This window comes from Motacilla alba, chromosome 8, assembly GCF_015832195.1.
Source record: "Motacilla alba alba isolate MOTALB_02 chromosome 8, Motacilla_alba_V1.0_pri, whole genome shotgun sequence".
Taxonomy (NCBI): domain Eukaryota; kingdom Metazoa; phylum Chordata; class Aves; order Passeriformes; family Motacillidae; genus Motacilla; species Motacilla alba.
In genome coordinates this window covers 24,459,263-24,485,681 of record NC_052023.1, presented here as the reverse complement: position 1 = coordinate 24,485,681, position 26,419 = coordinate 24,459,263, and the positions used below count along the sequence as shown (strand labels likewise).

Here is a 26,419-nt window from a genome sequence, read left to right as displayed (position 1 = left end):
ATGTGCTCAGCCAGCAAAAGACTGCATACAATATATGTAAGATGATAACTACAGACACAGTTATCACTCTGAATTATCCTCTACTCCTCTTTAAGATATGCAAATATTTTACAAAATGTCAAGTTCTTGGGAGCTTTTTTTTAATACCATGTTTGATCTTCTAAAATCTGTTAAAGGTAGCAAAGCTCAATGCTGTACCAATAGACACACCAGCACCTTCCTTCTCAGGAACGTCTTTAGAAGCTCAGAAGAGAAGAATGTAACGTTTTTATCGCAGGGAAGGGGGAGAAGCACCTCTGAAGCACTGAGGACGGAAGGACAGAGGCGGTGGAGCTCCAGCACCCGGCTCTGCTTTCCCAGGCAAACACCGACCTCTATGGGCAACACGGAACGGTGCAAAATAAAGGACTGAAGAAAGGCTAAATGTTCGAGAAAAAAAGGAAAACCAGAAGCTCGGTGAACCTGTTTGGAAGACAAAGTCATTATGCTGAAGTAGGATATGCATAGGCTTTGCCCCTCTGGATGCGATGATGGGCTCCAGAAGCAGTCACACCCCTCCCCAAACGCTTTCAGCAGTTTGTGTTGACCCTTGCTGGAACAGATTTTGGTAGCAAACAGACTCAGCTCAATGTACAGAGCACTCCCAAAACCAAGGGGATGACTCCCTAAAGGAACCTTCCAGAGTCTGAGCCCCTCTGGCTCCCAATCTGGCTCACCTCAAACGTTCCTGAGCCCAGAAGGGAACGCAGACATCTCTGCTGCATGCCAACATTTGAGCCCAGCCTTGCCAAAGCAGCGCTCAGGGCACCACAGGGTGGGCAGCCAAGATGAAGGAGCACAAGTCCCATGCCAAAGGATGGCCAGTTGGGAATATGGGTTCTCCTTATGCCTCTTGAAAGGCAGGAAGGTCACTGCCAGCAGGAAAGGAGCCATCATCCTGGGTGATGGAAACTGGGCCACAGCGAGAGCAAAACCAACACAACAATAATGACACAAACTGCAAAAATACAGCAGACCAGTGATGGCTGGGCAGTGGGAAGGTGGGACCGGTCTCTCTCTGACAGCAGGAGCTGCTCTGACCTCTTCAGCAGAAAAGCGACTAAATGGGCCACAATTTTAAGCCTTGTTTTGCCTCAGATCTGCAACAGGGCAGCATGCTGCAGCTCCATGACAAATTGGGCATGGGAAATGCATTGCACTTCTTCCTGCTCTGCATTTTAATCTTCCTTAACTTAATGACAAGGATGCAAACAAATGGAGTTTTCCTAATTGGTTTAGGATCAGTTTCCATGTCAAGATTTAATCCATCTTTTTACAATAAAGGGGCTTTTTGAGCCAGTGATGAACAACTGTAATTTTGTAGATATTCCTGCAAGTGCCAATTCTTCATCATTAGATCTAAAACTATCGCAAAATAACACCAGTAATCAATTTTTTTGGGCAGATATTTTGTCTGAAATTGTGGCATGTACAGTGCAGTCACTAGCAGTGAAAAGGTAATCTAAATTAAAAACATTAAGGGCATTAAGGGTTTTAACCTAAAGCTGTAGAAGAGATATCTCATCAGAAGCAAGGAGGAAAGAAAAATATATAATAATAATTTTAAAAAAATAGAGAGAGAGAGAGAAAAACAGGAAAACCCTAAAAATTTAATAAAGTATACCAGTTGGAGAAAACTAAATTGTTTCAAAATGTCATTTTTAGGCTTGATAAAGCTCTTTTGGAGATGCTAGTTTAAAAGGTTTCTTCCACAGGCACACTGGAAATTTTTTTATGTTTTTTTATGTTCCTGTGACTTGCAGCAGGGAGAACCTAGAGGGTGGTGGAGCTAAATCATATCCAGGCCTTGCACCAAAAGAAGAGAACATCTCAGAGTCTGAAGTTGCAAAAATGGACAAAACAGAAAAAAGCAAAAGGTTCAACATTTAGAAACCATGATGTTCAATATCCTGCTCAAATAAAAAGCAGTCTCCAATGGAATCCCAGCTTAAATCTTCAAAGAACTGGAAGTTGACAAGTTTATACTTAGGAATTCCCTGCCTGGCCCCTCTCCCCTGTCTGTGTCCTCCTCTGGGGCCCTGGAAAAGTTCCATCAGCTACTCACTGCTGAATTGAATTCTGCCCACACAACTCTATGATTTTGTATGTTTTATATGTTTTCACAGAGAATGAAATCTCTCAGTTTGCCCTTTGGAAGCGAGCTAAGTGAGCTTCTCAATTTAATGGGATCTTGCATTAAAAATTAACAACTGTCTCATAAAGGACATTTAGATAGTCCATAAAGAAGTGAAAGGGATGAAGAACCTGGAATCTCTGGCAGCTCATGCATGTCAGGTAGGAAATAACTCTTAGCAAAGAGAGACACTGAAGCCCCAGAGTGGATTGGGTTGGAAGGGACCTTAAAGCTCATCTCGTTCCAACTCCCTGTTTTGGACAGGGACACCTGCCACTAGGCCAAGCAGGGGACAAAATCAGGCAAACAAGCAAAGAAAAACTAAACATAAAATTCTACATAAATGCTGGAAGTTGGGGAAAAAATGTCAGTGAACTGGAATGTCTCATTTTAAAAGAATCTGTTGCCATTTTAGCTTTCTTGGAGCTGTGGGATTTTTTTAAAGCTGGGGCTCCAGTCCAAGCCCCTGCTGAAGCAGGGCCAGCTAGACCATGCTACCCAGGAATCACCAGCTGGGTTTGAGAAACTCCAAGGACAGAGGCTAATAACAATCCTGATAACACCCAATTGTGAAAATGTCCCCTAACCTGATCCTACCCCACTGGGAGAAGGAGGAGCTTTCCTTGTCCCAGCCTTTCTGACATCAGGAAGATGAGGCTTAATGAAGGCTGGTCTTAACAAGTACTCAGACCTCTGGAGAGCTTTCAGTGTTATCAGAACAAAAGCCTGGATAACCTAAGCCACCAGCCAGCCACTCCAGCAACCCCTCCAGAGACACAATTCCAAAAGCTCTGGGTACCCTGCAGCTCTTGCTCAATGTTCAAATGGAGCAGTAACCCTCAAGATTGCACCTGTGAAGGACGTTGTCTATATAAGTTTTTTAACTGGTTCAAATTTGCTGATTTTGGTTAGACAAGGAGTGATAGGACATGGGGAATGTTTTAAAACTAAAAGATGAGATATTTAGTGTTAGGAAGAAATTGTTCCCTGTGAGGGTGGTGAGGCCCTGGCACAGGGTGCCCAGAGCAGCTGTGGCTGTCCCTGGATCCCTGGAAGTATCCAAGGATGGGGCTTGGAGCAACCTGGGCTAGTGGAAGGTGTCCTTGCCCATGGCAGGGGTGGGACTGGATGGGCTGTAAGGTCCCTTCCAACCCAAACCATTCTGGGATTCTGTGATATTCTTGATTGCAGAGCGTCCAACTACATGTCACAGCCACAGATGCAGGTATTTAAATGCAAGCCTTCCACTTAAAACTGCTTAGAATTTAATGTTCCTTAATGCCACATGAGACATTCATAGTCTTCCACAGAACAAAATTCTCCCTTCACCCTTTTTTCATTTGGGCTCTGTCACTGCTTAATGAGTAACTGGGTATGACTGGGTGATTTATTTAAATAATAGCACAATTTCTGTAAATACTTTTATCCTTTTTCTAAACTGGAGTCTCAGAAAAAATGAAAAGGCCATTGTGATTGTAAGGGCAGCTTTCCTGCACCCAGTAATGGGTTCTTACCCCATTCCTATAATCCATCAGTACATTTTTAATACACTTGGCTCTGCAATATCAAGGTGCCATCTGTGATGGCTCTTGGAGCACAGTTGTTTTTCTCCCTGCCCAATTATATTTATGCACCAAATCCTTTAAACCTCTCTCCAGTCTGCAGCTTCATTGGCTCAAACTAATGAAGAGAATTTTCTAATTCCCTCCTGATAATCCTATTACCTGTCCAAAGCTATTTCTGCAAGGGTCATCATTGCAGAGGGATGTAAATCTGGGGCCAGGTCTCACTGTGGTCAGTTGTAATCCAGCTCCTCTCCTGGAAACTCCAAGGACATTGGCCAGCCCCTGGGAACAGCGGAGCTGAGTGACTGAGCCTCTCAGGTACCATGATTTGTATGATCAAACCTTGCCTGTCAAGTTTGATTTCAGTAGGGGAAAAAAATACAGTGTTTTGAAGATGCATTAGTGGTGTATGAAAAGTTCTAATGAAGAAATGTAGGTGATGGGGTCTCTCAGAAGAGCCTCACATTTGGCAGCTTGGGTGAAATGGGGCTGGGGACATAACAGCTGCTGCCAGGTCCCCAGCTGTGAATTTGGCAGGCTGCTTTCATTAAGCTGAGAACAAGGAGCTGCCAGAGCTGTCATTATTTGTGCTTTAAATGAATGCATGGGCAGTGAGTCGTGCTTCACTCCAGCTGGGGTCATCTGGGGGAAATGGAAATATATTAGAAATCAGATTCTGGACCTGCTGACAGTGTGTGCCCAGACTATTGGAAGTGGCACCTGTATCTAATTTAACGGGGCTTTTATATTCCTTGCGTGGAATCCTGTCTCTCTTTATTTGATTTTGGCATTGATTTGATTCAAAAATGGGATTTCTACTCTTTTGTAACCTACCTTTGAATACTAACCTGTATATAAGGATCGGCAAGAGAATATAAAGACACCATTCCTTCTGCCTCTGCTGGGATGGAGTCGTGTGCTCTGGGGAAGGGTGAGTGAAGGACTCAAACCTCTGGGAGAATCTCCAGAAAATGTTCATGTCTGGGCCCATTTTGGAGCTTCCAAGGAACTCTAAATGCTAGCTTTAGAATGAATCCTTCTCATCCAGGCATCTAATCTCAGCTTGGTTTTGCAAGAGTTGCTTTCTTGCCAAAGCATGTTTTGGTGAGCACAAATATTGGTGTGAAACAATAATAACCCAAATGTACCCTAGACAAGACAATTCCTTCAGTAGTTGCTGTGACAGAACTAGCTTTAGGCAGGTGACAGGTATGTAACTAAAGGTATAAATGATGCGTTACATAAAAAGATGGAGAAAAACCCCATTTTTTGGCCCTGAGAGATTGCTTTGGGCAGCTGAGATCCTCAGAAGGTGAGCTTGTTTTTAATAGGACAGGTCTGAGAGGTCAAGAAACCTTGGGGAAAAATTACACCTTGGATTCTTGCTTCCACCCCCTTACACAAACAGTGTCATCTGCACAATCAATGGCTTTACAGGTTTCCTGTAAGTATTTGGCATTTTTTTGACCAGAGAGAATAATTTAAACCTAGCCAATTCATCTGCAGCTGATCTGTACCAGATTGCTAGAATTATATCGAAGTGCTTCATCCTGTTTCAGAGTGGGATTTTAAGCTGATCTTTGTTATAAATATAAAAGTCTAATCCTAGCAATTATAATTACAGCACAGTTAAAAGATGGGGAAATGCATTAGGGCATGACAGATAATCACCAAAATAATACAGCTTGAGAGAAAATAACAGAGTTCAAGATGATTACTATACACCAGGATGTTCAACTGCTGGTTTCCAGTGATAAGGGGAATTCCTCTCTAGCAGCAGTGGGTCTGGAAGCCATCACAGGATTCCCATATTCCTCATTTATAAAGTTCAAAAACCCTACAGTTATTTCACACCTTCAAAATACTCATGGTCATACCCTCAGCTCCACTGCAAAGGTTTTTCCTGGGTGAATCACAGCACCAAAGGGCATTTCCTGCCCCCTTCCAGCCATCCAAAGCAAAAACCAGAGCCTGACCAATATAATCAGTGGAGAAATAATTCTCCATAAATATTGCACTGGATTCCAGGATTAGACAGCCCGGGGAGGTTGTGACTCTCACTCGGTACCAGCTCTGCAACTTCAGAAGAATCTTAAATGTAGAACTGCAGGAACTTAGGAAAAATCCACATCATCCTTAGCTTCCCATCCCATCTTTTAGACCTATTGTGTTTTTTCACATGGCCAGTGATACGAGACCAGATCAACCCCACAAGGCACCTGTAGACAAAAAACCCTCCAGAGACTGTACTGCCCACTTGGTCAGGCATTGGTGAGCAAGGAGAGGGAAGAAAATCAGCTTGCCCCTGAGATTTGGTGTGTGTAAGGTGGCCAAAGGACATGGGGAACTCAGCTGAAGACTCTGGTAACCAGCTTTCAGCACTATCCCATCTTAAACTCCATAAGAAGCTCACTCTAGGGCACATGGCCAGCCACAGTGACACTGAATTACACCCTTCATTGGGAACTGCTTGAATGAGCAGAGTCTTCAGCCTCAGTCCAAGTACAGAGAAATGTCTCCTGGATTTAAATGCTATAAACCAACATATTATTGTGTGGAGCAGAATGCATCCCACAGCTCCTTCCTTTAATGCTCAGTGCCTAGAGAATTCCAGGCAAAGCTGTAGGGCATCTCCATGGTCAGCATCTCAGTCCAGAGAAATTCCTATTTTGCTGCTTACTGGAATGAGGAAATCAAAGGGCTATGAGTAGAAGAAAACAATGTGAAAGTGAGGAATGAGGTCTACCCCAACACCAGGTATGAGCAGAGTTGGCCAAAATTATGGGATTTGCACTTCCTGACAAAAAACAAAACAACCCCACCCCTTCCAACTTCAAGTGAAAGGCTTGGTGAATTCATGTCACCTCACATAATAATTTTTTTTAAGCTAAAGTGAAGCATTTCAATTTTGTATTGGCATTTTTGTTATGGACAGACATGGAAAATGAAGGCAACAACATGCAGAGAGAAAATGATGAGCCTGACAAATTGCTCCATATATTTGCCTACCAAAACAAGGAACTCTTTTTTGATGACCCAGAACCCTTTCCCATCTATCAGCCAGAGATCAGACAAATCAGAAAAATTCAGGAAATTGCAGTGAGCAAATACCATATAGTTTTTCTTGCTGCATTCTATCAGGGGAAGGGATGGCAGGAGCAGTGATTCCTGCAGACTGAGCTGATCTTCCACAAAAGCAATCTCTTTGTTTCAAAAACATTAAAGTAATGCATTCAAATGTCATCTGGAAATGACATTTGTTTCTATTTGCATATCCTTGCCATTTTAGCAGTGTAAATCGTGCAGGATGTGACATAATTAAAATATTCTTGAATTATTCCATTTGTGCAATACTTTACAGAGTTGCTTTAAATGGAATTCAAGACTTTACTGTAATTTGAGATGAAAACACGTTAAAATAAAGTCTTGGCATTCTGGCACAAAGTACCAAATAAAAGAACCAGGGTGCTGATTCCTGTCCTTCTGAATTGCTGGAACCCCATGAAAACAGCTACCTGCAGAGAAGCCAAGGACAGCCATTCATTCCCATTCCTCCTGGGAGCAGGGATGCTGTCTGGCCTTAAAGCAGTGGCAGCACAGTGATCCCATAAGGAAGGCCTTAAAGCAAATGGAGGGTGTTTTAAAGGAAGTTATGAGATAAATCCTTGGACCTCACCTCTCTGCAAGCACACAATGATGAACCACCTTCCCTGGCAACTCTAAGTTAACTCCGGGTCCATGGTCACTGTCGGCACCGGTTCAGAGGTGGGTCCCGTGAACACTCAATGTCACGCACAACCAGCCTTGGGGAGGCCTCAGTTCTGTCCTCAGATCCCAGGCAGCAGCACCTGCCAGCTGCTCACCTTTGCCCCTTCCACACTGGATGTGCCCAGGTTTATTTATTGTGACACTCCACATCGGCCACAGACAAGAGGCACATTTGGAAATACGGCCTAGCTAAAAGTAGCTAGACTAAGCCTTAAGCCAAACAGGATGAAGTAAGTTCTCAGAAAGGGTTAGGAGAAGTCAGGCTCTGCCAGAGGAGGAAACAAGCCAGACATGGATAGTGTGAGATCTAAATATAGTGCCTTCAGACCCTAGGGGCTTCCTCAGCACCCACACCACAGCCACCTCCAGCCCTCCGCTTCCAGGGACCACCTCTGCCAAGGAGAGCGAATTTTGGTCCCCATCATCCATGCCTGCATCCTCTCAAGATGAGTCAAATTCTGTAGCTCATCTAAAAAGTGTTTCAGGCCACTGAACCAAGTTGTCTCAGTAATGTCAGTAACCCACAGCCCATGGCAAACCTCACACCAGAATGTGTTTATCCACATCTGCCTTAGGGGACCAGTGGAAGGTGTCCCTGCCCATGCCAGGGGGCCAAGATAACCTTCAACATTCCTTCCAATCCAAGCCATTCTATGATTCCATGACTTAATTAAATTTTAGAAAGTGTCTGTTTATTTAAAGCAGAGTAACAATCATTTTAGGACTTTAAAATTTGATTATACCCTTCTGTTCAGTATGAATACTGATGCATCACCCAAGACTCTCCTACAATGTTTAAAGGGATTAAAATAGATTTGCTGCCATATAGCCTAATCTAGTGCTGTTAAATAGTTAAATGAATTGTGATTTGATTTTTTAAGACACCTTAAAGGCTTTCAAAAACTGATTTGTAGTTGAGCTGTTCCATTGGGACAGCTAATGATGCAACAGTCATTTAGTGAGTAAATCCAAATCTCTGATATCATGGCAATCTGAAATAGCACGGCTTTTCTCTGATATATGATGCTCTCTGGGTTTGTATCTGAGTCTGATTTCTCCCAAAGAGAGAGGGAATTCTCTCACTTGTGTTCACTTCTTATTCTTTAGCACTGGAGAATCCACAAATAAAGCCCCATTTAGTGCTGAAGCCACAGCAAAAAAGCTTTTACGTGCCAAAGTCATTAGAAAAGAAATCTAGGGGGGAAAATCAGATTTCATTACTTCTAAAGCTCATGGAATTCCTCTCCTTTCCCAAGCACAGCACACTGCTAGGGCTGCACCTCCATCCACTTCCCACATCTGCCACAGCCTTCACAAGCTGGAGTCAGGCTTGGGCTCAACCAAACATCACATCCTGCCCCATGAACAAACATGCAGAGAGGAGAAAACCCACCATGAGAACATCTCCAGTGTCTCTTGTCCTGACTCCTGCTGACCTGCTGATCCCATGGCCACCTGCTGCCAACAGAAGGGGTCAGGACCTGGCTTATCTTATCACATCAGCCCCAGGGGCAGCAGAGCTGGGGCTGCTGTAGAAGGTAACTTAATCAGGAACATCGTGTTCAGGCACCTATGCTGAGCGTATTTCCCATTCGCCCTCAAGGCTGTCACAGGAACCCAAGGAATTGGGGCACATTTCCCTCTCCTAGTGCCACAGTATCAGTGATGCTGTCATTCCTTGGGTTGGCAGGAGCCAAGCAGCAGCTGGGCAGTCAGAATGCTGCCCATGGGCTCAGCTCCAAATCCCGTCCCTGGGAGGGGTAAATTGGTATTTGGATGCTGCTGTGCACACATGAAGTGGATGAAATTAATCAGAGAGGTTTTACAGCAAGGTCTTTTCCAACCAGATTATTTTGTTTCCTTTATTTTTCCTTTTCCTTTTTTTCCTCTGCAACAAGCTCCTAGTCTCTCCTCCTGCTTGTTACAACATGCTTTGGTGCTGATGCTCTTGCACTCAGTGTGTGTCAGAAGCCTCAAAGAATACTGTCAGATGGCTTCTCAGGAGGGGACACAACTATAGCCTGAGCACGGAGGAGGCTAAAATATTTGGAATTAATTTTTGCATAGAGCCATGGCAGTCCCTGTGAAGAAGTCTTAGAACCAACCAAGAGTGTACAGAGAAACTGGCCCAGCATTTGTGCTCCAGTTTCTACATAAATAAAAGCAAATCCCTGGAAAGGATTTGCTCTGCTGTTTATCGGAACTCTATTTTGGAGCAGGAGAGGGAACACATGTGATTTGAAGCCATCAGCCTGTGCTTCAAATCATGACATTTATTTACATGCTCAGAGAAACACAAGTACATGCCTCAGCTGCTGCCTAAGTGCAACCCCAGCTTGCCTCCCTCGGGTTTGAAAAGGGAGCATAGTAATTCTAATTTTGTGCAGTTTTACAAGCCACATGTAAAGATATTTACAAATTAGCTGATGAAAGCTCACCAATTATAATCACAAGTCAATCATAGGATGCAAAGGAAAACATGAAGCCTCTGGAATGACATGAATGGTATGAAAGCTTTCTGCAGGAAAGGGGTGAACTTTTCTGTGAGGGTGACTGAGCACTGAAACAGGCTGCCCAGAGAGGCTGTGCAGTCTCCTCCTCTGGAGATATTCAAACCCACCTGGATAAGATCCATCTGCTCTAGTGGGGGCTGGACTGGATGATCTCCAGGTCCCTTCTAACCCCAACCAGGACGTGATTCTGGGATATAAGGAAGTTACAGACCTGATACAAACACTCCAGGGCTTTCAATGGCCACACAATCCTGTCTGCTTTGGCTTTCATCTTCTGATTAATAAAGGTAATCAGAGGAATACATTCCTATTATCACTGACTTCACACAATCATAGCTTCCACAGGGATGTCAGGATCATTCCGTGGAGACAATGTCAGTTCTGGTACTGCAAGCAAATGAGCAGCTGTTTGGAGCAGGACCTGGGCAACCATCATTTAATCAATTACACGGTAACTCCATTTTCTGGTAAATGGTCAAGTAAATTAAAACAAACAAAACAAAACAAACAAAACCAAAAAACAAACAAACAAACAAAAACCCCAACCAAAAAACAAAACCACATCCAGCTGACCACAGCTTTAGTTCAATAGAGGAAATTATTTTTTTCTCTTTTGGATATACTGAACCCAACTCCAGACTGGCAGCATCCTCCTGACAGCATGTCCACTGCCTTTGACAGATACAGACAGACCACTTTTACCTCTGGATCTTCCCATTTAAGAGAAATGAGGAAATTATTCTGTCAGATCTTCTAAGATGTGGAGATGCACTCAGGATGCTTTAGCAGAAGAATTAAAAAGGGAATGGAGGAAGAGGAAGCACCTGGCTGTCACAAGCCAGCACTGCTGCTCAGCTCTGCCAGTCCTACAGGAAGAGTTCCAAGGAAGCAGGCTGGAAAACACAAGAAATTCCTGAAAGCACAAGCTGAATCACAGAATTTAGGTTGGAAAAGATCTCCAAGATCATTAAATCCAGCCATTTACCCAGCATTGCCAAGTGCCTCATCCAGGGTCAGCCACTGTTGAATCCCTGCAGGAATGGGGACTCCACCACTGCCTGACCACCCAAGGTCACCTGTCCTTTCCCTACCACAGCAAGGTCTTGCTCTGCTGTGGCTCACTTTACACCCAGATCAGCACCACAAGATGCGTAAATCTAATTCAACTGCCTCAAAGTCCGTGAATGTCCCTGGTCAAGGGTGTTTGCCCAGTGCCAGAGCAGGAGATGGTTCACTCTTCTCCCTTCACACAGGGACTTTCTCTGGAAAGAGGAGGCCCAGCTGCAGAGAAAGGCACTTATTCAGTAAGAGAGGGTCAGGATTACAAGATAATCTAAATTTTTTATGATGGTAAAGCAGCAAAAGAGATCCTCACACATCTCCGAGGATGGATGTTAATGCTCAGAGAAAGCCAGGAGTAAAAAACACATCAATATGAAAGCTGTTGTGAAGAATTTCATTTTTTTAAATTGCTTAGCTCTCAAGTTTGAGATAATGACTGTTTAGACCCTGCTTTAGAGGAAGCCTGTTGGCTAAGCCAAGCCTGCTTTTTCCAAATGATGGTAACAAAGTATAGATATGAAAAAAGTAAAAGCAAATATTCCTACTGATTCATATATACAAACCACATACAAAACATACACATTTGAAAAGGGCATCAACCAGCTAAGGAGGAAAAAAAAAGGCTAGAAAAAAACTTCACCAGGAATAAATGTTATAATTCCAAAAATATATTCTTAAGTGTTTATTGTGGGCAATTTTTTGCATGTCTAGAGCCTTAGGAGGCATTCTTGGTCAAATCCATCCTAAAAGAGACAGTGGATGCTCTTCCAGCTTCACAAGTGTTGACTCCTCTCTGCCCTGCCCCACAGGCATCTTTTAGTTTTTGATGGAAAGGGGCAGTAAGAGTTGCTCAAAGTCCTCAGAGTGTAACTACTTCTAGACCTTTAATTAATCTCACAACAAACTCAAGTTCCTTCCCTTTTCCAGAAAACACCAGCCATCAACCTCTCCAAGCACCTGTCTCCAGTCAATGACAGAGTTACAGCCCTGGCACAAGAGATTTTTGACAAATTTCAGGGATTATACACATTGCAAGCATCTGTTCAGCTTGGGGAAAAAAAATGCACAATCTCTCCCTGGGGCTTCTGCCATCCATCATGGCTTTGCTAAATACAGCAATAAACTCCAACCAAGGCTCTGAAGGAAATGCCAACTTTAGCAAACATTAACGTGGAGTTCAGAAGGAAACACACCTAAATATCCACTGAAAACTCTGCCCAGACTCCCAGAGCACTGTGGTGAACGGGCCAATCCATCTGACAAATCGGGCCAGGCATTGAGGTTAAACTTGGATTGAGGTTCATGCCCTTAAATAATCTGCGTTTGAAAACATTGGCTCTTCCCTCTTGTTTCAAATAGACATTTTCTCAGTATCCAGCCACCCTCCTCTTCCACCCTGCTTGATACAGCCAAGTTTGTTTAAAAAGAAGATAAATCAATTATAGGTTTCCTGGCAGAATAATTTAAAAACAAGGAATAATTCACCACAATAGTAACAATGATGGAGCTACTCCAACAAGTATTTAACATGCCCCAAAATTTGAATCCCAAGTTTCGAAAGGTATTCACCACTTCATATACAAAATTAAGCTTTTCCAAATAAAAATTTTTGGTTAATGCTAAATGAAATTGGACATGGCAACTACTGGAAATACTAATACTATTGCCATAATAATGACAACTGTAATTTTTCCTCAAGAATTAAAACAAGTCCTGTTTTAAAATATCTGCATTCTACCTTTCCTGACAAAACTGTGGTGCTCTTGTAGAAGTGAATCATAGAACCACAGAATCATGGAATGCCTTGGGTTGGAAGGGACCTTAAAGCCCATCCAGTGCCACCCCCTGCCTTGGGCAGGGACGCCTTCCACTAGTCCAGGCTGCTCCAAGCCCCGTCCAACCTGGCCTTGGCCACTTCCAGGGATCCAGGGACAGCCACAGCTTCTCTGGTCAATCTGTGCCAGGGCCTGCCCACCCTCACAGACAAGAATTTCTTCCCAGTGTCCAATCTGAAGCTACTCTCCAGCAGTTTGAAGCCATTCCCTCTTGTCCTGTCACTGATTGCTGTGAAGGCATTGAACTAATTTCCTGTTTTGGAGTGTTATCCAGAAATAACTGTGCAATCCAGAAAAGATGAATAATTCCTGGTGCATAATTATAGGCCAAATTTCAAAAGACTAAAACAAAGAGGAAGAGAAAGGGATGTTTATTTAATCCTATGATCTTGCAGCCCAACACAACATTGAAGACAGGGGTAGTCACATAAAGCATTTCCTAATTGGCAGAGCCTTAAGGATAAATGAAACATTGGACTCATCTATTTAAAATGTTTCAGCCTCACAAATAAAGAACAGAATAACTCTGCTAAAGCGGATAGAGGCAATAATCCAATCCCATAACCCTCTCATCAGTCCCAGTGACGTGCTCCCTGCATCAGCCTTATGTTTTATTCCCATCATGTGACCTCTTCTCTAGCAAATCAAGTCCTGGCCTGGTGTTTTGAAATTATGGTTTTTCCCAGCCACAGTGACCTGATCACTCCATGATGCACCACATTTTTTCCTTGAGGTGAGCCCAGGATGTTTCCATTTTGCCACACAATCAGCCTGCCTTTGCACCTCGGGATGACACAATTAGCGCAAGCAGGTTGGCTCTTAAGCCTGTCTTTAGCTGCTTTCCTGTAAGGGATCTTCCTGCCCGTGATGCAAGGGGAGCTGCAGGTGCTCCATGCTTGCTGCTCCCTGGGGCAGGGCCCAGGAGCAGACCATGGAAGGTGCTACAGGGCCTTGAGCAAAGGGCTGGAACCCCAGCCTCGGCACTGATCTTGATTACATAATGCTGCTAACGCCTCCCGCGAACCTCAGCACATCCGTGACCAAGGGCTCTTGGAAACCTGTCCCTGCTGGCCCTCCCAAGGGTACATGAAGAGTGGAGAACTCGCTCCATTTCACTGCCCAGGCAGGGGGAATGATGCCTTCTCCGGTTCCATGTTATTTTACCCAATTCCCCCAAATTTCAGGAACCTGAACATTTAAATCCATGGCTGCTCCTTCTCTTGTCTTGCTTGCTTCAGAAGCTGCCCACGTGCCAGGTACATCTGTGACTACTACTTGCCATTTGAGAGAGAGGACAGGAGCAGTCAGGGAGGGAAATTTGCAACTGGGAACCAGGGAAAAGGGGCAGAGGAGCAAGATTCAAATTAGCCCTTGGGAGAAGGAAATGCTGCTCGAGGTCAAACACTCTTCCCAAGAGCCAAGGGAACACTCGGAGCACGTCCCGGCTGAGCGGCCACCCACAGGGAGCTGGACACAGAGATGTCCTACCACATCTGACTGCCAAACACCCCTCAGTTTCCACTGTCCCCCTCAAGGGTCCCCAAAATATCATGCTTCCCGACTCACCAGCAATATCCCACTGATCACTGGGGACCTGCAGCCTGCTGAGGATCTGCTTACCTAAACCTGGACACAAACAGCATTTTCAGCAAGATTTGCACAGATGGAAGGCAGCAAAGTTGTGCCTAGAACATGTTTATATTTTAAGAAAAATATTACTCATGTTTACTTATGGGACTAGCAACAAAAACTCTTATATTGGAAAGCAAGTTTTATTTATTGGCTTTGTCATTTGCAGAATGCATCTTGCCTTTTACAGCTTGTTTAGGGATATTTTTCTTTTATTTTCCTTCTCTTCTGTAACTATAACTCACAATTACAAGACACTATTTTGGATTTACAGCTGCAATCCTTTTACAAGGATTAAATAAGGCTTTGTTACAAGTACACAGCTACAGTGCTTTCTTCCTGAGCTACCTCAGGAGATAAGACCAGGAAAAAATAGTAAAATTGTTATTTTGGGTAAACAGGGACATCTCTGTGAAGGCCAAAGGCATAAAATTATGCCCCATCCCTGGAAGTGTTCCAGGACAGGTTTGAATGGGGCTTGGAGGAACCTGGGATAGGGGAAGGCGTCTCTGAGTGTGGCAGGGGGCAGCTGGATGGGCTTTAAGGTCCCGTCCATCCCAAACATTCCGTGATTCTGTGCTTTGCTACTAAGCAGTACATCTTCTTCCATACTGGATAAAAAGGAACCACTTCATTAAATGCTTATTTCTACCCTGTAGCAAGGCCGCCCCATCCAGTTCAAGGACACCAAAAGAATGAGCAGCAGTAACAGGGATTCTGCTTCTGATCTACAACGCATCCAAAGCTCGTAGAGATTAAATGGCAGCATCAGGCCTATACTTTGCCTTTGAGTTTTTTCTTCCCAAAGAAGATTTTTGGACACAAAAACCTCCTCCATTTCTTCACTCAGAAAATCTGACAGAAAGACAGGAAAGTAAAGAACTTACAGAATGGTCAGTCTCTTAAAATACATGTGTAAAGCCACCATATGCATGACAAAATAGGGCCTAGTGCATTGATGAACCACAGAGCTGATAAGAAGTTGTTACACCCATTTGAACTTTCCAGGATCCACTTTCAGTCATCAAAATTAATGAGAAAAGCTAATGAAAACACAAAAGATTTTCTAAATTAGCAATTTCCCCCTCGTCAGAAACTGTTGTTCATCTGGAAAGTCAGAACGGTACAAAGGGAATGCTTGGGATCAGTACCAATGGCAGCTGATGGGCTAGAAGGTCTGTGGATGCTTCCTTAGAACTAGGAGACATAATTAACTCCAGTGATGACATTAATCATCATGTCACCATCACTGCACATCTTCCTGCTGTGTGAAGCAACACCCTCTCAGGGGACTCTATGCTCCTACCCTGAGCCAGCTGTGAATTGGGATTGAGAGACTGCACAGTTACATGAATTAAAAAAAAATAAAATAATCAGCTGTAAAGCAGTAAAGGATCTGTAAGAGGAGGTTGGGATGGCCCAGGATGGTCATCCTCCAGGACACAAGGCCTGCTGAATCAAATCATCCCCATGCAGTGAATCCCTGCCTCTGAATCCTGAGCCTAACAATGCTCTCAGGCCAGCTCAGGCTGATGACCTTATCCAGGTGACCTTAAAGGAATTTCTAAAAGACAACACTATCAGTCAACAAATGATGACCCACTTGCAACCACATGAGCCTCCCCATGGGGCTGCTGCTCTTGCAAGAGCTGCCATGTGATGCAGAGGAGGGTCCCAGCCATCCCCATGCCGGGCACACCAGGTCCCCACACCTGTAGAGGCAAGCAGGTGCCACCTTTTCACCTGAGACACTCATGATGGGCCATCCTGACCTACTCTGTGACACTCTCTGCTGTGCTGACTCAGCCTTACACACGGAATTTCCTCACAGAGGCACTTGCTTAACAACAACCTCCACAGCTGGCAGCACCCACACTTCCCATTTATTGGGAAGCTCATTTTTAACTTTGAAAAATGCTGCTTGCCTCAACACCTCCTCACCACCCAAAAAAAAAAAAAAAAAAAAAAAGAACAAAAAACCCAGCCAGCCACACACCAGCTCCACCTCAAGCCTTGATGAGGATGTGGGAGAGTTCCCTGCCCAGTGATTGCCTGACTTTGCCCACACACGACACGCAAGAGCTTCCGCTGCACTTTCCTCGAGGAGAGCCAGCTCAGCCTGGAACAGCTTCCCATGGACCACCCTGTCCATGTGCCTTGTCCTCAACTGCCTGCTTGGGAAACACCTCACTCAGCCAGCCCCATTCTCTCGGGGCTGAGATAAGAATGACAAGGATTTACAGCCCCACCGAGCTGAAAGGGTTTGCATGCCTGGCTCCCAGCTCACAGCCCCACTCAGTCACAGGGACAGGATTGAGCTTTAGGAGTTCCCACTCCCAGCCTGTGCACGGTCAGGGCTGTCGCCTCGTGCCACACTGCAGAAGAATGGTGAAACACAGCCTTTATGCTGTTATGATTCATGTAATCTTCACAGGTTTATGGGGCACAATAGATAAGTAACATAAATTTTACAGAGACCTTTCATTTGTTAAGCAATCCCTTCCCACCTCTGGGAAGAGAGATGTTTCACCAAAAGCACTGACAAGTTTTCTGGTTTGAGCCTGCAACGGAGTTCCTTGAGTTTCCTACCCTGTGTTTTTCAGCTCAAAGCTCTGAAACAGCAAAGCACACAGAGAATCAAATCCTCTTGTTACCCCCAGAACAAAGAAAATCTGCAGCAGCAGCAGCAGCCAGAAGAGCTTATTGTAGATGTCCGTGTAAGCCAAGGGAATGACTTAAGAGTTTGACCCAGCATTTATATCTGTTCATCCCTGACAAGGCAAAGATTCTTAGTTTTGCCTAGTGAGAAGGGATTAGTTCAGATTTCTATTTCAGAACTGAGGGAACAGCAAGTGATCTGGTAATCTGGATCGATGCAGTGACAACAGCCTATCTATAGAGCAACCCAGAGAATCTATACTAATGAAGCTTACTTAATTACCTGCTTTTCTTCCAAACTTACTTGCAACATTTTCCACAAGTTCTGATTAATTGTCACGAGTAGATGCGTGGAACAACTTATTTGCGCATTTGCAGCCAGTTTTAGTCCCAATACATACAAGATTCAGATACCTTGTGTCCTGCTCAGCCGTTATTCCACATTATCCCTTGATGGCTCTGTGGAAAAATGAAGGCAGATACATTCCTATTTGTCATTCCAGTCTAATACCCCCGTAGCCTTCAAATAAGGCAGTCATGGCATGAGAACATCTTTGCTACTGTGAAGTCAAACAAAGCTTAACTTAGCACCTGAACAGCTGAAACTGATCTAGACTTAATGGGAACACTCGAATCACCTGCCTTAAGGCTTCTTGCTGCTCTGTAGTGCCCTGGCACCACTAATCTGGGATCATGTCCTCGGTGGGGAACACTCAAAATAAATGTGGTTCTCCATCCAAAACTCCACTGTAAGAGACCAAAAGGGTGTTGGTGAATCACAGTGCCCTGAGAGTGTCATCTACTTCTTTGGATTGCCTGGTTTATGGAAAGGGTGGAACAAGAAAGTGATTTTGATTTATAACCACCATCAGTTTGCTGTTTTGCAACAAACATGGCCCAACCAGCTCCAGGATGTTCAGAAGTCTCTTGCCCAACAGTTTCAAATATTTGGCTCCATTTTCTGTATGTGAAATGAGCAATTTGGGAAACCCTTAAAAATAAATGCTTACAGAACTCGGAAAATTAATAGGGTCCAATTCCAAGAGGGATAAAAAAAAAAAAAAAAGTAAGAAAATACTCAGTACATATTTCCATTGCAGGAAGATTTACACCCACTATTTCCCATGACCATATCCCTGATATTCTCCAGTGACTGGGAAGGAACAAGGTAATGAAGGAACCCTCACCTGAGAATCTGGCCAGGCACATTTTTAAGGAGACTGACATGTATCCCAATTGCTTTCTGTGGGTCAATGACAAGCTCCATAATTACCATGCGTATTTTGATCTTCACAGATACTCACCAGCTACAGGAAATTACACACTGTGCTGTACCTGCTGCAAGCTTTGCTATCCTGTTATTAACTGTTCTCCCTTTGGGACTTGCAGCATCTCCTACTCCAGCCACTGAAATGGAAGAAAATGCGAACACCAGCTTGGAAGAAGACTTTGAAGGACAGGCAACGCACACAGGCAAGGAAACTAACTGGGATTTTTTCTCAAAAATAAGTTAAACTGTCAGTGTTCACTGGGGAAGTCCAGAATTCCAGTGGCCAAACCTCTTGCACAAAAACCCAGGTTCCAAAGGAAATGAGGAGTTTTGGGGCAAGTGACAGCTCCCATGGAGGGCAGGTAATACCAAATTACAAAAATTGTAATTTACAAAATTGGGCTGCTCCTCCTCAAACCTGAAGCAATGGACCAACGCAGGGGACACTTGACAAAGCCACCAAGAGCCATGGCCCGACATGGCTCCTGTTGGTTTATTGCCTCACTCCTGTGGTTTATTGCTTCACTCTGCTCTCCAGGGGAGAAGACAACAAAAGAGCAACAAAACCCACATTAGAGCTAGGTGATAACATTTCACTAGAAAGGCAAAATTATTTTTTCCTTCTTACAGAAGGAACACTCAGTGCTAAAAATGCCCCTTGTGGCAAACACAGCACAGCATTCAGAAGCTTTAAAAGGAGGCCTCACTCAAAACCATCATTCTTTTTAATCCAGTGCTCAATCACCAGGATTTTTATAAGTACTGACATTGTGTTCAGGTCTGCAACTCCCCCACCCTGCTGCCAGGTAACAGGATGCCAATCATTCCCTCCCTCTGCTCCAAGGGCTTCTTTTCCTTGGAGCTATAATGAATGTAGCTCTTGTAATAACTCCGGGGTTCTTTCCCAACCAGCCTTGCTGCTGTTGGCCAAGATTATGATATATGCACAGGATGGATGGGACTCTGAGCAACAGAGCTAGTGGAAGGTGTCCGATGGCAGGGGGTGGAATGAGATGAACTTCAAGGTCCCTTGTAACCCAAACCATTCTATGAAAAAAACCCATCTATATTTATATAATATACACACATACCACATCTCACTTTCATCACATCTTCCTTGTGAAAATTTGAGCTGCTTACCCAGCCTTTTCTAATTTTTCCATAGGAAACTTCACCTCTGAAAACACTGAAATATTCTTTGTTTTTGCTTTATAATCCAAGATACAGATTAAATGTTTTCATTTAGATAAACAGCACTGGAATTTTGATTTTTTTTTTCCCAATTTCCAAATCTAAGCAGTTTAATCAAGCAGCTCCAAAGACCAAGATCTGCATTACAATCAGAATTATCATATGGAATACTATTCCATTGCAGCAGGTATTGTTTGGGGTTTCTAAAAATAATGTCAAATGTCCTGCATTCTTAGTTTTACTCCGAGTCCTTATGCACAATTAATATTTAAATTTTATTAAATATTTAAATTAATATTCAAATAACCTGTTTAGCAAGAAATCAAACATTTGTCTACAAAACACCACCTTTAGCCAGCCTGTCAGTTTTATCATGTTTCTACATCCTCACCCATGTTAACTGCTCATGTAGTTCACCAAAATCCTTCCAAAGTATCCTGATGGGAACCAGATCACCAAAGTGATCCAGGTGAGAAAAACCCTCTTTCTTTCTTTTTTCTTTCTTTCTTCTTTCATCTTTCATTGATCCAAAAGCTCTGGTTCTCAGCACTCCTGGAGAGTGCTTTGGAAGGAGTAGGGACAGATAAACTGAGGCACAGAAGGACAAACCAGCAAAGAATACAAACCTCTCAGGAAACCTCTTGCTGCAGCCACTTTCTCACCCAGCTTCATCTCTCTTAGGGCCCAAAGGTGTGATCAACGACTGGAGGAAGTTCAAATTAGAGAGTGAAGATGGAGACTCCTTACCCCTGAGTAAGAAAGAAATGCTTAGACAAATGTCTTCACCACACAGATCTTTCAGCAGAGATGACAAAGACACCAGAGAGAGATTCTGCCGTAAGGTAAGATAAACAAAAGGAATTAACTTTGGCTCTGTATAAAACATGTCTGTTACAAGGTAGAAAAATCTTGACTTTTCCACTCAATTTCCATGTAACTTAGCAGAGCTCTCACAATGCAGGCAGAACATGTGTGCAAAACAATGGAGCTGGGGAGGGGGCTGGAGTATCAGGAGTGGCTGAGGGAGCCAGGGAGGCTCAGCCTGGAGCAAAGGAGGCTCAGAGGGACCTTCTGGCTCTGCACAACTCCCTGACAGGAGAGGGCACCCAGGGGTTGGGCTCTGCTCCCAGGGAACAGGGACAGGAGGAGAGGGAACAGTCACAGGTTGTTCCAGGGGAGACTTAGATTGGATATCAGGAAAATTTCTTCCCCATAAGGGTGGTCAAACATTGTCAGGGGCTGCCCAGACATTGATGGCATCACCATTCCTGAAAGAATCCAAAAAAATAGGCTTGTGGTGCTCAGAAACAAGGGTTAGAGGTGGATTTGGCAGGGCTGGGTTAATGGTTGGAGTTGATCTTAGAGGGTTTTTCCAGCCTTAAGTAGTGGCTCTGTGATTCTCTTTATCCAGTCCTCTCTCAAGCAAAGGGTAACTTCAGTAAAACAAGCAGTGTATTTCACATCCATCACAGCATAGCTTGACCTCTGTTCCTCCCTTCCCTGCCACAATGCTCTATCCTTGATTAATAGATATGGATAATTTTTATGGATAATTTTTAACAGGTTTAAAAACCTGTAAGTCAGGATAGATCTCTGAGCCTGAACATCACTCATGATCATTTACTGATTCTGAAACAGAGGGGAACCAAACCCCCAATAACACAGGCATTAAGGCTGCCTCACTACTGGCAAAATTTCCACCAGCTCTGAGATCCACAAATTTTTGCCAGATGTGGCCACTACCTTCAGTACCATCATGCTGACAGGCAAGCGTTGAGACAGGATCTTCACCTGTCTCTCAACAAGACCTCCCGGAGCCACTGCAGGGAGCGATGGTTCTTCTAGCTCAGCTTTTGGTGCTCTCCAGAGTGGGTCTGTCCCCATTCCAGCTCCTAGTCCCTCACCTCCCTCTCTGGATATCCACAGATGAGCATGCAGGAGTACGAGCTGATCCACGCCGCGCAGGAGGACGAGAGCTGCCTACAGCAGTACCGCAAGCGCTGCATGCAGGACATGCACCAGCGGCTCAGCTTCGGGCCCAAGTTCGGCTTCCTGTGCGAGCTGCAGAACGGGGAACAGTTCCTGGAGGCCGTGGAGAAGGAGCACAAAACCACCACGGTCATCGTGCACATTTACGAGGACGGCGTCAAGGGCTGCGAGGCGCTCAACAGCAGCCTGACCTGCCTGGCGGCCGAGTACCCCACCGTCAAGTTCTGCAAGATCAAGGCCTCCAGCACGGGCGCCGGGGATCGCTTCTCCAGCGAGGTGCTCCCCTCCCTGCTGGTCTACAAGGCCGGGGAGCTCCTGAGCAATTTCATTAGTGTTTCTGAACAGTTCAATGAGGAGTTTTTTGCTGTGGATGTGGAGGCTTTCCTAAATGAGTATGGGCTGCTACCTGAGAGGGAGCTGCCGGCGCTGGGAAATGGCACGGATGAGCCAGATGTCGAATAATTAGAGCCAGAGTCCTCACTGCCTCCCTTTCCTCTTCAGCCAGCTGTAAACCAATGTCAGTAACACCCATCCCACTTAGAGAAGGCCGTCTTTGCTGACTTACTTGTAACAAATAAAGGTATAAAAACTGTTTAACTGTTAGCATGCGAATTCTACTTACAACACATACTGCTGGCAGTCCTGCACATACCTCTATGCCAGCCACAAGTAATAGGAAGAACAGCAGTGATATTTAAGAAATATAGGAAAAGCAAATTAAAAATTGAGGGCCCATGCCTGTCTCCACAAAGCACAAGTCCATCTCAGTGGGGACAGGAGTGGTCATGCCCCTGTGCACACAAAAAGCCATCTCCATGTCCTGGAGTTACAGCAAGTCCTGGCTCCTGATGCACTTCTACCAACTTTGGCAGGAAGAAGCAATTTTAAGGGCAGATAAATAGGCCAAAGTCCTTGCATTCCTAAATGGCTCAAGTATCTAGGTCATTATTTTATTCCACATTTAATACTCAATATTGATGCAAAGAGAGAAGTTAGCTCGGTGCTCCCATCAGTTTTTCACCCAAACAGCTGACACAGACACAGCATCAGCTGATTTCAGTTCACCAGTGCTCCCTATGCTGAGCAGCAGCACTTGAAATGCCTGTGAGTTTCTGAAAAAAGTATGTTATGCTTATGTAATAACTCTGAATAAAGCTTATCAGCTCTCAAAACCCGCCACTGGAAGTGTGAAATATATTAGTAGTACATAACCTTACCCTTAAAAACATGTGAAATATTAGTAAGTATCACCAGATATTTACTAAACTCAAATTTAAGTTTTGTTAAAGGGAAGCTGCTAAGAACTACAATTTATAATCTGATTGAGAGGAAGATGTGGGATAAACTCACTATAGACATTCTCTGATACAAAACAACTGAACATTAGAAACACTTCAGTGACTTCTGCACACTGGCGGAGCTAAAGGCTGGATTTGATTGGGGTGGAAGTATCTGTATCTTACTAAAGATCTTAACAGCACAGATTAGTTTATCATATTTGAGATTACCAAAATGTTAAAGAATATTTCTCTTTTGTTTGTTTATTTTTCTTTTGTTTGATCAAAATGCTACTGAATTGCTACTTCTAACACTGTTTTCCCATGGATGACTATTTTAGCAGAGCTCCAGAAACCTCACATCATGTACACTAAGCAGTGCAAATGAAGTTCATTATCATCTCTCATACAATCTTCTCTAACCTGTAAAACAATTCATTACTTTATTACACCAAGAATTCGAACATCATGTTCCCAAAATGTCATGATTTCCATGCTGTAAATTGCTGAGTGAGATTGTCCCAAGTCTTTCTGATGGAACTCCAGGGGAAATAAAGCTTTTCCCTTGGAGCAGTCCTCTCTCCCCTTACTGAAGCATGAAGTTGACCCCTCACGTGAAGCCACTTTCATCCTAACATTTTGTTTGTGTCTGCAGAATATTTGCAGCTCTACCATTTGCAGATACACCCAACAGCACAAAAATCCAATGACCTTACATGAGCTTAGGTAGAAAATACTGAATTATCTTTGTCCATCACAAAAGTAACCAGTTACCTGAGCAGAGAACAATATTTCTCTTGCATTTAATGACATGTTTTGAAGAAGAGATATGAAAAATTTCTATCCTCTGCACAGAAAAAAACCTCCATGTAAGCTGTGGGAACTTAACTTCCGTGAGAACTTTCCTTCTTTATCCAGCTTGGTTTAAAAGCTATGAGGGTGTACATCAGCAGCCTCATCACATAAGCTTCATTTTTTTGAGAATAAGGCTGAAAGCACAAAACCCCAACAAAAACACCACAGAAGCTCCACCTACAGCTACTGTATGAAATAAGTTGACACTCCAATTTAAGAGGCAGATTAAACGTGCTTAAGCAGGATTTTCTTCTACCTGTAATTTTAAAAACAAAAACCAAAGAGCAAATACAAATGTGGCACCAAGCCTCAACAGAAGCTCATGACTAATGAAGTTGCAAATAGTACTCTGATCACAGCAGTTGTCAGTTTCTGCAGGGAAAAAAAAACAACCTTAAAAACAAAAAGCAAGATTTGACTCAAACATTTATTATTGTATGAAGGTTTTTGAGTAGCAAACAGTAAATGCTACAATAAGCACATGGGAGCAGCCTTCCTGCTACCCTGGGCTGTGGTTACTCTTCCTTTTGACTCAAAGTCACAGAGACCCCGAGGCCCCAAATATTGTGATGGAGCAGAGGGGGGAACAAATTATCACTGGTGTCACTGCTGCTCACTCAGACTGAGAGCAAAGCCTCTGGTAGGTGCTAGTGTCCTGCTGTCAGCTGGGACAGTTATTTTTCCTGCCAGCAGCCTGGACAGGACTGTGGATTCAGTACAGAATCATTTTGGTACCACGCTGATGCTTCAGTTGCTGCTGAGCAGAGCTCACCCCAAGCCAAGGACTGTGCAGTGTCCCAGGCTGTGCCAGTGAGGAGCTGCAGCAGGAGCTGGCATGGAGCATGGCTGGGAGAGCTGATCCCCCTGGGCAGAGGATATTCCACACCAGGGGATGCCATGCCAGCCTGGGAACTGGGGCAGTCGGCCAGGAGGGGCTGAAGGCTGCTGAGGGAGGGGCTGGGCATCAGTGGGTGGGTGGGGAGGGACTGCACTGTGGTCACTCATCTGTCTGGACTGTACTCCCCTCTCTCTTTTTGTTATCTCCATTTTCATCATTATTATTACTACTATTATTATTATATTGTACTTTATTTCAATTATTAAACTGTTCTTATTGCAACCCAAGAGTTTTATCTTTGCTCCAACCTTCCTGCCCCTTGCCCCAGGGAAGTGAACAAGCCCCGTGTGGTCCTTAGTCGCCAGCTGGGGTCAAACCATCACAACTTGTCACAACTTACCAGGCCAAATGCTGCCCTCAGATGTGAGGAATTATAAACCTCCAAGATCAAGTAACCAAGACCACTGAGGCTTTTAAAACCCCATGGCACAGAAAATAATGATTCTGTAAAACTATGCTGTACTATACATTTTAGAACTATACTTAGAAGAGCCTGATTTTCAGATGTGGAAGTCCAAACCATTCCTCTGAACCCTTACATATTAAAATAAATACGTATCATGCAATCATGGACATAGTATCAGTCACAGTGGAGTTTTCTCAGACTGAAAGCTTTGGGGTACTATACAGGTAGGAAAGGGATAAACGTACAATGAAACCTGAGCTAGAGTTATGCAGTAGTCAGGAAACAGATTTTTAAAAGGCTGTTTTCCTTTTCTCTTACACACACATTTTAATTTATCCTAAACCCTCATTATCTTACTCTATCAACAGTACAAAATGGTAGAAGAAAGGATGGGACAATGAAATCCCCTCTTGGTTAGTCCTGTAATTCTTAGACAAGTGAGAACCTGCTTTCTTCTACATCCACAATTTCCTCATGGCAGGATGACTGGAAGGCTCAATGTAGGTACAAGTCAAATTACTCATTTCTTCTTTGACAGGGTTGATTAATTTATTATTGCACAGATGGTACTTCAAACTGTCTCTTATATTATACCTGAAATCTCCACCAGAGCAACTTCCTTATTTGCCTTCCTCCAAGCCCAAACTGGAAAATTAGATCCCTGATATCGTTAGTTCTAAACTGAAGGATTAGTTTGACCATGACCACAAAGAAAAGGATCATTTACTAATCACTGAATAAGTTTGCAGAGAGGAAGAAAAAAAAGGAAGAGTTCTTTGCAAGGGGATCCCTGGAATAATACATCCCAACAAGCTCTATTTTTGACACCACAAGTACTAAACAAGAACTGCAGAATGAGCGTTTCAGGACAATTTTCTTCTCTGGTGTCAGAAATGCTGTACTTCACTTCTGTGGCTGAGTTTTGTGTTACAGGCAACTAAAGAGCAATTGTTTTGTATTTTACCACCAAAAGCAAACCCTGTTCTCCTTAAAAAAAAAAAAAAGGAAAAAAAAAGAGAGAGACAAAAGACAGTTCCTTTCTTCTAATTACAGCCCTGTTCCTCCTCCTAACTGTAGCAGAGCAATTTTTAAACCTACCATATTCTGAGTCACGTTACAAAATTACTCCCATTTTCTGGATAAACCTCAGCCTCCCCTGGATGTCATCCTACCTCCCGATTCCTGCCTATTGATTCCACTGACTGGCACAGAATAAAGAGCAATTATAGAACCCACAGCAGCTGAACCCAGTGCCTCCATTACAACACTCACCACCTTTCTCCAGGAGCCCCCCCTCGAGCAATGCTGAGCACAGAAGGTAAACGCTGTC

At 43.8% G+C, this 26,419-nt stretch overlaps 1 protein-coding gene across 1 annotated transcript; it reads left to right on the top strand.

The window, feature by feature from the left end:
• Positions 1 to 3,974: 3,974 nt before the first annotated feature.
• Positions 3,975 to 22,830, top strand: PDC (phosducin). The gene is made up of 4 exons (XM_038144842.1): positions 3,975 to 4,056; positions 18,593 to 18,676; positions 20,346 to 20,506; positions 21,591 to 22,830. The coding sequence occupies exons 2-4, from the start codon at positions 18,616 to 18,618 to the stop codon at positions 22,113 to 22,115; spliced, it is 747 nt and encodes a 248-aa protein (XP_038000770.1). The 5' UTR covers positions 3,975 to 4,056; positions 18,593 to 18,615; the 3' UTR covers positions 22,116 to 22,830.
• The last annotated feature ends 3,589 nt before the right edge of the window (positions 22,831 to 26,419 follow it).